The 16,718-nt window shown below is 45.1% G+C and overlaps 1 protein-coding gene across 1 annotated transcript in view; it reads left to right on the top strand.

The window, feature by feature from the left end:
- Positions 1–15,460, top strand: part of LOC311240554 (dynein axonemal assembly factor 5-like) — a 39,896-nt gene extending 24,436 nt beyond the window's left edge. The window contains exons 7-10 of the mRNA XM_084329131.1: positions 2,357–2,374; positions 4,666–4,822; positions 5,266–5,457; positions 13,851–15,460. Coding sequence (XP_084185257.1) covers positions 2,357–2,374; positions 4,666–4,822; positions 5,266–5,457; positions 13,851–14,005 — 522 coding nt within the window. The 3' untranslated portion in view covers positions 14,006–15,460. The remainder of the gene's footprint in view (positions 1–2,356; positions 2,375–4,665; positions 4,823–5,265; positions 5,458–13,850) is intronic.
- Positions 15,461–16,718: the final 1,258 nt, after the last annotated feature.

Here is a 16,718-nt window from a genome sequence, read left to right as displayed (position 1 = left end):
AGACGACCTCCCTCACTGCCCTCCGGTACACCAACAATCCTGATGTTGTAGCGTCTCTCCCGGGACTGCATTTCCACAATTACCGACTGTAGTTTGGCAACTTCAGCCTGCCTAGCCAGCAGGGAGCTCTCCAGACACGCCAGCCTCTCGCCCTGTAGTGAGGCCTCTGTCGTTAGCGTGGCTAGTTCGTTAGCATTAGCCGTGGAGGCAGCATGTAGCAACTCCATCTTTTCTCTCAACGGGTCGACCGCCAACCTAATTTCCTCTGTCATCTCTCGATGAAGGGTATCAAAAAATTCCGCCTGCACTTTTCTTTGTGTTTCAGCGAAGCGTACCTCAAAGTCTGCATGGAGTTTGGTCATGACCGAGAGAACACTGATCTCACTGATACCGGGCGACGGCGAGGGTAGACCCGGTGGCAGTTTGCCGGCTGGAGTGCTCATGGATCTGGTCTCCACCGACATCGCAGAAAGTTGAAAAAAGTCGACGAAAGTAGTTGAAACTCGACGATTCAACAAGCAGACAAATAACAAATAAAAATAAAATAAAGACTAATGGGGAGAAAAGTGTATTTTGCACGATAGAAGGGAGCTCTCGTGAAACACGTCTCACTCCATGAACGCCTGGCTCCGCCCCCGGAATACTTCAACTCCTAAACATCTGAAGTGTTTAACCATTGGTATTTCTTCTGGAATGAGTATATTTTTTGCAGGGGCATTAAGTGGAAGGAAAGCCGACTTTGGCCAATTTATCCTAAATCCTGATAGATTGCCAAAGTCATCAATCAACTTGAGAAGATGAGGCATTGAGGTATACGTTATTTATATTGATGTGATGCCGATTGATATGAATAGCATGTTACGTTAATATAGAGAGATGAAAACAATACGTTATTTATATTGATGTGATGCCGATTGATATGAATAGTGCGTTACGTTAATATAGAGAGATGAAAACAATACGTTATTTATATTGATGTGATGTCGATTGATATGAATAGCGCGTTACGTTAATATAGAGAGATGAAAACAATACGAGGAAATGGGCTACGTTAATATAGAGAGATGAAAACAATACGAGGAAATGGGCTGTGGAACTGAAGGACTTGGGCTGTGGAACTGAAAGCTAGGCGCAACGCGATTGGGCGCTGAGAGAAGCGTCAGTGGCCAATCAGGCCGTGCAAACCGAACGCGGAAGGACAACCACCTTGGGAAAAGTATTCACGCCACCTGGACAGGTACACACACACACACACACACACAGGAGGGGCCATTTAGGGATGGGCGATATAACGATAACGATAATTATCGCGATATATTAATAATAATCGATATTGGATCTTTTTTTTGTGACCTGCAACAGGGCAGTTTTAAAACCAGAGACAGTGGACAGACTTGTCTTTCTTGCCTGCAACTTAAAGTAATGGCTTTGCTTGTCCAAATGACAATACTGACCAAATTGAGATTTATTTTTCTCTTGTCCATTTATTTAGTTTGCTTTCTAATTTAAAATACAGTTTGAAACCGTCTGTACACAGTAGGCTATGTGTGCTAGCAGAGCTAGTCTCCAGTCATGAGTCACGGTGCACATGTGCGGTGGTTTGTCCACCAAAAAGCGCCAAAAGATAGAAAAGATACTAGCAGAGCCAGAACTGAGCACAGCCAGCAGAGAAGCCTGTTTACTTTCGCTTTCAAACCAGCTGCAGCCTGAGAACTGGAAAAAAAAAAAAAAAAAAAATGTATACTAGATTTTTTTTTATCGAGTGATATGATATTGTTATCGATATCGTTATCGCGATATCATTTTTGGCCATATCGCCCAGCCCTAGGGCCATCACACCTGGACAGGTACACACACACACACACACACACACACAGGAGGGGCCATCACACCTGGACAGGTACACACACACAGGAGGGGCCATCACACCTGGACAGGTACACACACACACACACACACAGGAGGGGCCATCACACCTGGACAGGTACACACACACACACACACAGGAGGGGCCATCACACCTGGACAGGTACACACACACACACACACACACAGGAGGGGCCATCACACCTGGACAGGTACACACACACACACACACAGGAGGGGCCATCACACCTGGACAGGTACACACACACACACAGGAGGGGCCATCACACCTGGACAGGTACACACACACACACACACACAGGAGGGGCCATCACACCTGGACAGGTACACACACACACACACACACACACACACACACACACACACACAGGAGGGGCCATCACACCTGGACAGGTACACACACACACACACACACAGGAGGGGCCATCACACCTGGACAGGTACACACACACACACACACACAGGAGGGGCCATCACACCTGGACAGGTACACACACACACACACACACAGGAGAAGGGCTGCTTGCTTCAGACATCCCAACAGTCGGTTACTCAGAAGTCGAGGGGAAAAGACACTGTATTGCTAGTCAGTGCATTCTTCTTGTAGCCCAGCGTGAGTTCTTTGGCGTCCCTGGTTCTTCCATTCGGCATTGGTATATAGATGGTTCCGCTGGGAACCTTCAGTATAATATACTGTCCCTCCCATCTCTGCTCTCCTTTGGCTGTAAGACTTGGCCTGAGCCGGGCAGCAGGTGGACTTGGGGGGGGGGGGGTGGCTGGGTTCACATACCTTTGTCCCCGCATGAACAATGCTTCCTCTGTGCTGCTCGGACCATTGTTGTGTGTGTTGGTGGAGCTATCGCTAGGACACACCCACGCACCTGCCCTTTAGGGCCTGTGTGCCCAGACACACACACACACACACACTCTCTCTGGTCTGGCTGTGTTTGCCCTTTGTGTGTAGCGGAGTGACCTGTCGACACACACACACACACACACACACACACACACACACACACACACACACACACACACATACACACACCTCTATTCACACATCTCCAACAGCAGGGAAAAACAAACAGCTGGGGAACACTTGACGTGTGTGTGTGTGTGTGTGTGTGTGTGTGTGTGTGTGTGTGTGTGTGTGTGTGTGTGTGTGTGTGTGTGTGTGTGTGTGTGTGTGTGTGTGTGTGTGTGTGTGTGTGTGTGTGTGTGTGTGTGTGTGTGTGTGTGTGTGTGTGTGTGTGTGTGTGTGTGTGTGTGTGTGTGTGTGTGTGTGTGTGTGTGTGTGTGTGTGTGTGTGTGTGTGTGTGTGTGTGTGTGTGTGTGTGTGTGTGTGTACACCTTTCCAAAGGCCAGTCAAACAGCTCTTTGTCAGGAGGACATTGTTCTTTCGTTCTTTCCTGTAAAAACAATTAGCTGCTCCACTTACACTTGGCTCCCTCCATTTGTCACTGATGTCATGCTGGATCTCTTCACTGCCAACTCTTCCCCTCTCTCTCTTTCTCCCCCCCTGCTCGCCACAGTTACGATAGCAAACGGTGACAGCAGTTTAAGCCATCACCCTCATCATGCCTCACCTTAGCTCATTTCCCTCTGCTCTCTTCTGCTGTGAGTGGATGGAACCGTTCCATCATGAGTCGTCTTAACCTTTACTCTGTCTGTCTGTCTGTCTGTCTGTCTGTCTGTCTGTCTGTCTGTCTGTCTGGTGTGTTGGTCTGACACTAAACAGGTTAGGTTAGGCTAGGTTAGGTTGTTGTTGAGGGAAATGTGTCCTCTGCATTTGACCCATCCCTACTACAGCACCCAGGGACCAACCCCAGTTGTAATACCAGCACCTTGGTCGATGCCAGTGGCAGGAGTGTAAGTTACCTCAGGAGTGTACCTCAGGAGTGTACCTAGCATGCATGTCTTTTGGCAGCTTCAAGCTGCATGTATGATCACATGGAACATGTGTTTTGTCGTGTCATCATACATTTATTGGAAATCTACAATAGTATTTATTATATCAAATGTATTTTTCATGGAAAATGCATTTTCTCTTTTCAAAGGGGAGCTATTAACAATGACACACATATGATCAAATAAATATGCTCTGTAGGTTGTGATTTCTTTTAATTTACATTTTTGTAACCGTTATGTCACATAAGATGAGATTTGAGATTCTGCTCATTAAAGCTTTTAGAAAGATGTTAGGTTAATATGAATACTAATAGGCTATGTAAGAGATAATGGGCTATGTAACGAGGTCATTGTCGCAAAATAATTGACCGACACAGAGTTTATAATTTTTTAAACGTCAGTGAAGGTCAATTATTTTGCGACAATGATTGAGTATAGCTATACATTATCCCGCTTATTACATGGCTAACTTACTAACAATATACCTAATTCATTTTACATTGACAAGACGAGATCAAATGCAGACGCAGTTCTGTTCTGTCGCTCCCGCTGTCATCGTCACACACACTCCGCTGTCAGTGCAGCCGGCAGGTGTGTCTGATTGGCTGCACTGATGCAGTGTGTCAGTGGGCTTGATTGTAAACAGCTGCGCACAGCGGTCATTATTGTTCGGCAGAGGTCCGTTATCGAGTAATAACGGACCTCTGACGAGCGATATTGACCAATCACAAGCAAGCATTTCGGCGAATGTGAAAACGCCATGTAATAATAATCATTAATCCTGTTGGGTTACATGGGGTAGCTAATGATGTTGCTAATTAATGGTTGAGTATGCTACCCGCTAACTGTGTGATGGTGCTCGTCTGTCTGTAGCTGCTGTGTGTAGAGACCAGGTTGAGTCCCCAACTGCTGTCTGCTCTAGAGGAGGACTCTCAGATGGCCAGACTGATGGCCTGTCGCTCTCTCTGCATCCTACTCAAACTCATAGGACCCAGCCTGAACCCTGATGCCCTCAACAAGATCTACCCTGGTAATGAACTAACACACACGTCCATTTTTACTCTACTGCCAACTGTTAGACAATGTTAAATCTTTTGGTATATTTTCTCTTTGAATAACATTATTTGTAGCCTTAGCAAATAAGCTTAGCATCTGTGGTTCAGGAGGTAGAACGGTCGTCTTGTAATCAGAAGGTTCCCGGTTTGATTCCGGCTCCTCCCAGGCAGCGTGTTGAAGTGTCCTTGAGCAAGACACTTAACCCCCTAACTGCTCCCAATGAGCAGGTTGCATGGTTGCATGGTTGCCTCGCTGTCGGTGTGTGAATGTGTGAGTGAATCTGAGGCATAAGTTGTAAAGCACTTTGGATAAAAGCTCTATATAAATGCAGTCCATCTGTGTACCGACACCCACTGTTCTGGGGCTGTAGTGTGTGTAATAATAATACTAATCCTGTATGTGTGTGTTTGTCTTCAGAGGTGCTGAAGCGTCTGGACGACAGCAGTGAAGAGGTGCGGGGCGCGGCTCTGCGTGGCTTGGGTCTGTGGCTGTCCAGCCTGACCAGAGACTACAACCCCCAGCGCTGTAGTGCACACCTGCAGTTCCTCTTCCAGCAGCTCCTCCTGTACCTGGACGACCCCAACAGCCTGGTGCAGGACCAAGTGCTTGGTAAGAGACTGGCGGGTGGGGGATTTCAACTAGCAACCCTTGAGATTAGGATAGAAATTTGATAGCTGGGATACGGGTGAGGGCTTTGTGTCGAGTATTAACCCTTTCACTACCAAACAGTTAACCCTTTCACTGCGACAATACAGAAGGTTATAACCCTTTCAATGCCACGCGACGAAGGGTTAACCGCTTGAAAGGGTTAAAACGTGAGAAGAGAATCCGCCGATATGATGATGTTTTGGTTAGGGATGATGCACCACTACCAGGCTAAAACAGGCTATCCGTATCAGAGAACTTTCCCAATACTAAAATCTGATACCGAAGAACCGCATTGGAACATGTCACAAAGTGACTTGATTTGCTGTATTTCTGACACGTAGAAGAAGCATGTTAGATCTTTCTAATGGAGTTAGAATAGACCACATCTCTTATCTTTTCTGTTCTGATGGTCCAAGTCTATACCGTTCGTTCAGTGAAAGCCATGAATCACATCGGTACTCTATCTGCTGAAACTGACTCGGATTCGGTGTCAGCAGTGGAAACGTGGTATCAAATGTGGCATCCCTAGTTTTGGTGCAAATCAAGAAGATTTTGGTTGAATCAAGTTTCAAGTTTCTTTATTAGTTGTCATACAAAAATACAGAATACTTTTATATAAAATGCTTCTTTCTGTTTTGTTCCAGAGATTGTGCTAGATGAAAGTAAAAAGTATAAATAAGTATAATAAGTATAAAATAGAAGTAAAGTACGTAGACAAAAGTGTTCAATATACATATATACAGTGCAGAGTAGAAAAGTAACTGAGTTACAATACAATATACAGTACAATGCAGAAATGGGATAAGGTACAATTTAGGTACAATTTACAGTAAGGTGTAATGAGGTATGAGTTGTAGTGCAAATTCTTTACCAATAAATATAAGTGTGTTAAGTGTCTAAAATGGGTAAAGTGGGTGCTGCAGTGAGTTGTTTGTTTAAAGTGAGTGTGTGCGTGTTGATGTGTGTGCTGTGAGTGTATTTGATGGTTTGTTACATAGTGTTATCGTCATTGAGCATCCTGATGGCCTGGGGATAGAAGCTCCTTCTGAGTCTCTCTGTGCTTGCCATGAGACTCAGGTATCGCTTGCCTGACCGCAGCAGTTCAAAGAGGCAGTTGTTTGGGTGGCTGGAGTCTTTGATTATTCTCTTAGCCTTACCCATGCAACGCTTGTTGTAAATGTCTTGGAGAGTGGGAAGCCCCCCTCCAATTGTGCGTTGGGCTGAACGGGCCACTCTCTGTAGCCTGCTCTGAACGGGCCACTCTCTGTAGTCTGCTCTGAACGGGCCACTCTCTGTAGTCTGCTCTGAACGGGCCACTCTCTGTAGTCTGCTCTGAACGGGCCACTCTCTGTAGTCTGCTCTGAACGGGCCACTCTCTGTAGTCTGCTCTGAACGGGCCACTCTCTGTAGTCTGCTCTGAACGGGCCACTCTCTGTAGCCTGCTCTGAACGGGCCACTCTCTGTAGTCTGCTCTGAACGGGCCACTCTCTGTAGTCTGCTCTGAACGGGCCACTCTCTGTAGTCTGCTCTGAACGGGCCACTCTCTGTAGTCTGCTCTGAACGGGCCACTCTCTGTAGTCTGCTCTGAACGGGCCACTCTCTGTAGTCTGCTCTGAACGGGCCACTCTCTGTAGTCTGCTCTGAACGGGCCACTCTCTGTAGTCTGCTCTGAACGGGCCACTCTCTGTAGTCTGCTCTGAACGGGCCACTCTCTGTAGTCTGCTCTGAACGGGCCACTCTCTGTAGTCTACTCTGAATCATAAGATGTTTTTATAAAACATATGACACGGATCACTATGGGGGGCGGACTTCATCATCACATGACATTGTGGTATATTACCTTCCTCACAAGGGACTTCATGATTAGCAGTGGTCTGCAGTGAAAGGCCATCTGTCTCTTAACTCATTGGGCGCCAAAAACGAATAATCTCGTGTTTCGTCACCAACGCTTGAGCACCAAAAACGAGATATCTCGTTTTTAGTTCCTTTGATATTTTTCCTTTGATCCCCGTTCTAAACACTCGCTCGGAGCTGCCTGGGTGTCTCTGGCCCAGCTGCCTACGTTGGAATTGCAATGACGATCGAATCCCGCCAGGTGGCAGTATCGCCTACACTTTGAACTGGGGATATCAGTTGTCTTCCAGTACTAAGTTACCTCCGGCTGCTTCCCCCTCAAAGTGAATCAGGACATAGCAATCGGTGGAAGATTTGGTGCCTCAGACCTATTCTTTCCCGTATGGTAGCCATGCCCAATATACACGAGTAACTGCGATTGCGATGGGACGACTGGGATTTATTCATTTTTGAGTACCTTCTGACTCAGGTAAGGTCTATCTTATGTAACCTGCTGGTATTTTTTTACCTAAAACATGCTTCTGTATGTAAGTGTCAAATTTTACCGGACCTAAAACATGCTTTTGGTATGACAACGGGTAGGAGGAGGAGCGGCGAAGAGGACATTACGCAGAGCGCACGGGTCAATTTGTCACACATGACATCATGTGTGATGAGAGAGGATGACATGATGGAGGGCATGACAACCTTTTTATTATCTGATAACCGACACTGAGCTTCTACAGATATTGAAGAGGATGATGATGATGGTGATGAAACCTGAGTCTAGCGACGGAATGATGTTGCGCAGACCCCCCCTATCCAACACCATCTTAATTGTCCTGGCAAGCTGCCAGTAGATCCCCTCTATCTCTCTTTCATCTCAAAGCCTCTGCTCTATTCATCACCAGCGGCGGCTCACGCAAAGCCCCTTGGCAGAATAATTCCATCAAGGGGCTTGGTTGGATGTGGAGGCTGTGAAACACTGAATCCAGATATATGGGGGGGGGGGGGGGGTGTGTGAGTGAGAGACGACACCTTCATCCACCACCACCCCCTCTTTCCCTTGCCGGTGCACCCAGGACAGGCAGCTCTCACTGGGGTCGGACGTGAGCCTCATGCCCCCCCCTCCCACCCCCTGGATCTCCTTCCAAGACGATCTCGGAACAGCTTCCCTCCCTATAATCACAAACACATGGAGACACCATCCCATCTCTCCATCTCCCCGTCCCTCCACATACCCATCCCACATAATCCCCCCATCTTTTATCTGTCCCTCAACCCCTCTCTCTCTCCCTCCCTTCAGCCGCTCATGCTCTGTGTTTTACCGACAGGCTTGACCGATCTGCAGCTTCACAGGGTTGTGTTTTATTTATGTACCGCTGGAAAGTCTCCTCCAGTGGCTTCTCCTTTTTAGTTTATAACTTGAATGGGGGGGGCTGATCTGGACTTTCACTTACCTATTGGATGGATGTGAGCTGTCGGTACAGGAGGTGTGATGCGTTAAGAATTCTACCTTCAAATTCCACACAGGAAACACTGTTTTCATGACAATATCATAAAGTTGATAAAGAGATAGCTGTGACACACTTTCTATCAGTTCCAGTTAACTTAAGGTATTTATCACCTGCATATGGGGATAAGATAAGATAAGATGATCCTTTATTAATCCCCTCTGGGAAATTCGGGTGTCAAAGCAGCATGGGGGGGGGGATACAGGGGGGGAATACAGAGCTTCGCAGTCCAGTATACAGGAGAGGGAGAGAACCGATTCCCAGATGCAGGGATACAGCCTCCATACCATAGATTCCAGTCCTGCTAGGTGCCTTTTGAAGCCCTTCCAAGGTTAATAAGCTCTTCTGTTGTGACTGTTAGTTTTTAACTGTCTGCAACCTTGGCTGAAGAACGTGGAATAGGTTTGCAAATGTAAATCAATTTTATGAACACGTTTGCTTAGAGACTCTGGGATCATCAAGTGCCTAGGCATGCGTTTTAGTTTGGCCAGATGTTCCAGGTTGCCTGGGACAGTCCCAGTTGGAAGCTCAAGCTAGATATTGTGACCAAAGACACATCTTTGAAAAAGAATCATATGCCCCGGTTTTCACCACTTTCCCAGGGAATGGTTCCACTTTGAACATGTTGTTGACTCTACTTAGACTCGAGGCTTCATCAGAAATGTGCCATAGCGGCGCCCAAGTGGCGAACCATGTAACGCGCTGCGTCGCGAAGCGGCCGACCCGGGTTCGATTCCCGGACCCCGCGTCCTTTGCCGAATGTCTTCCCCCCGCTCTCTCTCCCGTTCTTCCTCTCTCTCTCTCTACTCTCTCTCTCTCTACTCTCTCTACAAATGTGTGCGGTTGTCATGCATGTCCATGTGCAAGAGGCCCTGTGTGTAGGTGTGGGGCTTGGAAATCACCCCTGTGTGTGTGTGTGTGTGTGTGTGTGTGTGTGTGTGTGTGTGTGTGTGTGTGTGTGTGTGTGTGTGTGTGTGTGTGTGTGTGTGTGTGTGTGTGTGTGTGTGTGTGTGTGTGTGTGTGTGTGTGTGTGTGTGTGTGTGTGTGTGTGTGTGTGTGTGTGTGTGTGTGTGTGTGTGTGTGTGTGTGTGTGTGTGTGTGTGTGTGTGTGTGTGTGTGTGTGTGTACACTAGGTGTCTGTGTGTGTGTGTAGGTGTCTGTGTGTGTGTGTAGGTGTCTGTGTGTGTGAGAAGAGACAGTAGAGACAGTGGGAGACTCCCAGTGTAATGAGATGAGCTCACATTGTGCTGAGTGATGGCTCAGGTCTGACAGCACCCATAACCGCCTGCCCGCAAATCTGGACACATTCCACACGGCTTCGTTTGAAGCACCACCACCACCAACCCCCCCGTCGTCGCTCTCTTCCTTCCTCTCTATCTATCTGGGCCTGTGTCTTTGTTCCCTTTATGCTTTATCCCATTCTTATGCTTCTTGGATTTCAAACACATATCTGTGGCGTGGCCTGACGTCTGTAGTTCTCCTGACAGCATGATGGACAGCACCGCCGCCCCTCTCATCCCATCTCCCCTCTATCCCGCTGTCCCCCCACCCTGGTAATCCCTACTTGGCAGCATGTCGGCCACTACCTGCTCGAACGTGAACGTGCACACACACACACACACACACACAAACACTTTTGGCACGGGCAGAATTCACTCAGCACAAGTGATCATTGTTCTTCCTTTGTTCCTGTTCCATCGCGCCCCCCCCCCCCCCCCCCCCCAACCACTACCATCACTATCTCTAATCCATAACAGTCCAGTACTATACACAAATGGTAAAAATCCCCCTCCGCCGCTTTGATGAACCCAAGGCGGATCCCATCATGTATCGGGTGATGAGTTTACGTGAGCTAACTCTTCCAGAGTGACGGGGTGGGGCGTCACTGATGGAGCTGCACTTATGCAACGTGGTTTCCTAAGCATTTACCGTCGACACCAATTAAAGTAACACTATCTGTTTGAAGTTCAGCAGTTACTGTATGTCCTGGTGTGGGAATTGTCAGGAAGAGAAATATCGCCACCTGGTGGGAAGAGGGAGGAATGTGCAACCTTTTTTGGACTGCAAAGTTTTATGCTGGTCATCATTCCCACCTGCTGGCCTAACTGGCAGCATTTTAACATTGACTACCTTAGAAGATTTGAAATGCAATAGGATTCACAACACTGTAGTAGCTCCTGATGTCTATATAACTTTATTACATTGGAAAATACATTACACAATTTACCTAAGGGAACATATTATGGAAAATTGGTTTTGCCTAATCTTTGTGTGGATCTGTCTGAAATGTTATTTAGGTGCTGGGGGGAAATTACGTAATACTCCTTCCTGTTTGGCCATGTGTTCAGCCTCAACAAACTGTTCAGAATGATTGCCTTTTGTGATGCAATCAATTAGCTTGAATTAATCCATTAGCTGTGCTTTTTGTAGCCAGGACCACTGCCTACCTAATGTTCTGCTCTGTTTGTAAAATTCTTACTATTGCATCTGTTCATAAATATAAGTACTTTTTTATCACTTACATTTTTATTAACTTTTCATTTCAATACAATCAAACAATACAAATTAAATAAGAAGGGAACATAAAATAAGTTACAAGACATCATCCTATTTACAATTTTTTACTGATTATTAATAATAATAATAATAATAATAATAATAATAATAATAATAATAATAATAATAATAATAATAAAGTATATATATACAGTAGGCCTATATATATTACAAGAAGGGAACATAACTTAAAATAAAATAAGTTGCCAGACACCATCCTATTTACAATATACTATTTACACTTCCAATATGTGGCAGCTTCCACTCTTAAGCCTTTAGAATCTGTATATCATTCAGCCATCTGATTGATCAGTGGTGAGTTAGAATACTCACCACTGAGTCTGTACAATAGGGTTGGGTGGTCTTCTTTGGCGGAAAGATAATATTTGCACTGGCATTTGTTTCTATATGAAGCCATAACTGGGGATTGTGCTTTAGAGTTTATACTGAACTTGGTAGATCTGCCTTTAGTTTCTGTAAATAAGTAAGTAAGGATTTATTTGTATAGCACCCTTCCCAGCTCCTGAATGGTGTTCTTCACAACTTCAAAAAGAAAAAGAAAAGAACAAGGCAATTCATAAAAAAAAAAACATCCAAGGTAAAAACAGTGCTTTACCAGTTTAAAAAACAAATAACAGGTCAATTCATAAAAAAACATACAATATAAAAACAGGCATGGACAAAACAGAAGAAACTAAATCACGTGTGTACGTGGCCAAACGCCAACCTGAACAGGTGGGTTTTTAGAATGGTGGAATGCAGGGTACATTGAAATGAGGTACATTAGTGTCTAAGGGTTGATTTAGAGCAGTGTGGGGTCTGGGGACCCCCAGGGGTCATTGAGGGGGTTCCAGGGGGTCCCCAGAAAAGTGGGAAATAGTTTACTTTCACTAACATTTTATTCACGAAAAGTTACGCCAGGGAGAGAATGCATAAGAAAGACTACGCTGGTCATAGGTTTCAATCTCTCCTCTGTTGGTTATGAAATTCTGGACTAAATCACATTTAACAACATATATCTTTTCAGATGGGGTTCCCTGACCTATTATGCATTGAAGAAGCACTGGTTTAGATCACTGGTGACCAAGCAGGTCACCACAATCTGTAATTGTTTTTAAATTGTGTCAAAATATGCTAAACCGAATCATGATCCCAAAATCATCAAGACGTCAAGAGCTTGAATGGCACCTGCTATCCGGCATGAAGAATGTACATTTTAGCCAAAAGAAGAGGCACCTCACAACAGAAACAAAGCTCTAAAAGTGAAGTTTCCCATTTCAAAAACTATTTGAAGCCAGTTTTCTGCAGATGGGGGGTCCACTTGATGTCATTTTCCCCTGCTGCAATAAATATGTTCAAAATATATCTATATAATCTAATCTATAAATATAAGTTCAATACTAGAAAACCAAGCATTACCAAAATTAAATTAAATCAATACTCATAATTGTATATGTAATTTTGGTCTATGACACATATCACCAGTCCTGACACGCACCTCCTGAGGTCCCCTGCTCCGCCCCATATTTCACACCTATCCAGCTTCCCCCTCCCAATATACATCAATCTTGAATGACTTTGTTCAATTACCCTTTTGCCACGTCCTATGTCAACCATCTCCGTGCCATTCACTCTCTGTTGTGTGCGCTTCTCCTTTAAAAGCCAGCCTCCTCCTATGCAGAACTAGCTTTCAGTCTTTTATGGTACTCGAATTCCTGTCGACTCGTCTGCTTCTACTCTCTAGAACCCGTCCAGCTACCTTGCCAAGCTCTACAGGCCAGTGGCTGCCTGGGTGAGAGCACTATTGCATCCATGCTAAACTGCCATTTCGGCATGTCCCTTCTCTGCTCTCTTTCTCAATTTTCTTTCAGAAAATATTGTAAACTTATCATATGTCTCATAAGGGCTCAAAGCCCTAGTCTTTCAAGGCTTGCATCGCAGCTACAACCTGATTGTGGACTTACACTTTTACAGTAGTACATGAAATCTGACTTCCAACCATTGAATTAGTTGTTTCTTCCCGACCTCCAGCCCCTTGTTAAGCCCTAGCTCTTTGTTAAGCCCTAGTCAGCAACCAGCTGTTTGATGTGTTGCTAGGAAACGGCTTGGACTACTGTTGATTTCCTGTTGCAGTGTTTCCTAATATCAACTGACAATAAAATGTAGTCTGTTCTTCTAGATTGCTGGTTTATGTTTTTTTTTTTTTTTTTTTGTCAAGTTGAAACTGTCCATACCCCAACCTTACCATCCGGAAAAGCCCGGTCAAATAGGCAAAAACTTTTTTGTTTTGTTTTAAATTATCTTATCAGGTTGTTAGTATTATACCCATATAACTACCCCTTGCTCTTGGTCATGGCTAGGTTCTTGTAATTATAGGATTCATAAATACTGTTCTGGATGGTATATGACAAAAATAATTCTTTAAATCTTGTGTTTTTCTCTCCTCTCCAGAGGTCTTGAAGACGGGCAGCTTGGTCCACCCGGTGCTACTGAAGCAGGAAGTGGAGGCAGTGAGGGACAAACAGCGCAACACCAGCTACTGTGACCAACTCCTCCAGCACATGGACTCTTTACCTCAGGAGACTGCGGAAGACGGGCCCCGGTGACACACTGTCGCTGTAACATGTTCACTGGAACAAACGGAGAGACTGGAATTTTGTGCCTTAACGCAAAGAATTGACCTATCTCAAACCCGCTCTCTTTCCTTGATCCTCCGATCACAACTGTTGCTTCTCTAAAAGCTCTCCCTCAAATGTTGTGGTTATGTCAGTATATGACTCATGTCTCCTTGTGACGGTTTGGTCTTTTATCAGACATTGGTTGATTTGCTGAAGGAGCCTTTTTCTATCCTTTGTGTATTTGTTTATTTCATTGCTTGATTTTGATAAAGCATAATTCTGGCGGCTGGGTGGCGCAGCGGAGATTGCGCTCGTCACCAATGCAAGAGACTCCGGTCTCGAATCCCGGTGTCAGTATTGCCTCCGTCTTGGGCCAGTCGTCATACTATCTCAATTGGCAGAGGTAGTAGGCTGGTAAAGCTATGCCTCCTAAAGTGTGAAAATGGAAGTACAGGAAGTACCGGCTACAGGCTTTCCGGTTTCGACAAAACAATTATAGAAACGTGTGAAGTGCACAATATTTCCTCGTTTAAGCCACTGCAACGGCTTTGCCTGAAGAATTTACCACATACTACGTTCTAGCTTGTTTGCCGACAGGATTCGGGAAAAGTTTGGTACGTTCGGAGGCAGCTTCCAGGGGAAGTACATACACCGGAAATTCACACTTTCGATAGTAGTGCTTTACCAGTCTTTATATCATGGAGGAGATAAAACTGGGAACGAGGTTACAGAGGTAGCGGGTGGAAGTCGATGGGTGGGGATTGGACGTTGTGGACAGTGACTCCTACAGGTCGGTTGGGGGACGCATGCACAGCAGAGACAGGAAATGGCGGGGGTAGTGTGAGCCTCCCATGCGTTACACCTCGCCACTGAGAGTCCGCACTGTCTGGTGAAAAGATGCAACAGGCTGCCTCCTCGTGTACCGGAGGGGACGCGTGTAGCCTTTTTACAACGCATCCGCGTTTCCGGCGCTCTGATTGGCCAGGTCATGTGACATGTGCGCCCAATAGCGTGTTTGCCCATTTCCGCGTCGAACAGCCTGCAAACTACCTGGCGTTCTATCGCCATGCTCTAAGACAAACTCTAACCTTAACCAACTTCAAAGAGTGCCTAAGCTTAACCAGTGTAGAAACTTGCCGTCCCACGATTGGCGCTCATGTCACATGACCTGGCCAATCAGAGTTATATGCGTTATAAAAGGCTTCAAGCGGAGGGGACACATGATGCAAGGCTTCTATCCTCCCTACGACCGACCAGTGGGAGGCATAGTCGAGCAACGTTCAAGACAGGGGAGGGGAGAATTGGAAATACGAAATTGGAATGGGAGAAAAAAAAAGATAAGGTGAAAAAAAATAAAAAGATAAAGCATAATTCTTTTAAGATTGATATGTGTAGTCCTGTGCCTTTCTTGTGTGTTACAGTCATCACCCATGCATTAAATGTGGTGCCATGCAGTGATATGTGTTACCTGTGTTTCATGATGTGGAAGCAGAAAATGGATCAGAACGGCACATCCAGATACTTTGGCTTTTCTCGTGGCCGCTGCCTACTTTTTTGGGAAAACGCAAGACACCGTTCCTATTGACCACTATTTGGCCTGTAGAAAAACGGTCTGCAGTTTTGTTAGTGCATCAAGTTATATGAAGCAATTACTTTGCAACACTGGCTGCCATTGAGTGTCTCTACCATTGTGATAAGTTAGTTTTGATCTTTCCATATTTCCTACCTGGACATTTAATATTACGCTTATGAATCCCCTAACCTAGAAACTAAGAGGTATTCACTATTTCTAGGCCTTGATGATCTTCAGTGTGAGTTTATATATGTAATATTCTGTCCTAAATTTGTAGTTTATGAATCTATGTCCATGAATAAACACCATCTAATCCCTGTCTATTCCCCCACTTGTTTTCCCCCCAAAAGATGGTGGTGACAAAAATAGAGGTGTGGTGATCAAAATTCAGTGCAGATGATGTATCATACTTGGGGCTATACCCTTATAACCTTTTCAGAAGTATTCTGTTGCTAGGAGAACAACTTTGGCCCCTGTTTATTTCCTGTCAGCAAGAATCAAGGTTTATTTATCACATACATACCAGGGCATACAGTGAAATGCGGGTGGTCATGCCTGCATCGATTGTGCAATAATACAATAGACATAGAATAATACAATAATAAAATAGACATAGAAAAAAAACAGGTAAGACATAAGATGTGCATGATAAAATAGACATGCTAAATACCTGGAGGGCACTGGTTCCTATGTACACTACTATACAATATACAATTTTAGCTCAGTCATTAATTATACTTAATGTATATAAACTATTTTATACAAGAGCCACATCTGTTCTTTCCTTAAAGTGACTTTGTATATACCTCATTCCTTTAAAGTGACTTTTCCATAATATTTAAATTGCCATTTTGTTTAAAGTGATAGTTTAAAGCGGTTGCAGCATGAGTGTTGTGTGTGTGTGTGTGTGTGTGTGTGTGTGTACTTGTGAGTGGAGAGTTCAGTGGTCTGAGGGCCTGGGGGAAGAAGCTGAGCCGGAGTCTCTCTGTTCTCGTAGCGTGTGTACGTAGGCGCTTGCCTGACCGCAGCAGCTTGAACAGGCTGTTGGGGGTATTTCATTATTCTGCAGGCTCCTGTTATATAAGTCCTGCAGGGGTGGTAGTGCAATAACCGTAGTACGCTCTGCTG

The sequence above is a fragment of the Notolepis coatsorum genome (genome assembly GCF_963971535.1).
Source record: "Notolepis coatsorum genome assembly, chromosome: 14".
Lineage (NCBI taxonomy): Eukaryota > Metazoa > Chordata > Actinopteri > Aulopiformes > Paralepididae > Notolepis > Notolepis coatsorum.
Note: the sequence above shows the minus strand (reverse complement) of the source record. Positions and strands in the feature narration are given on the sequence as shown.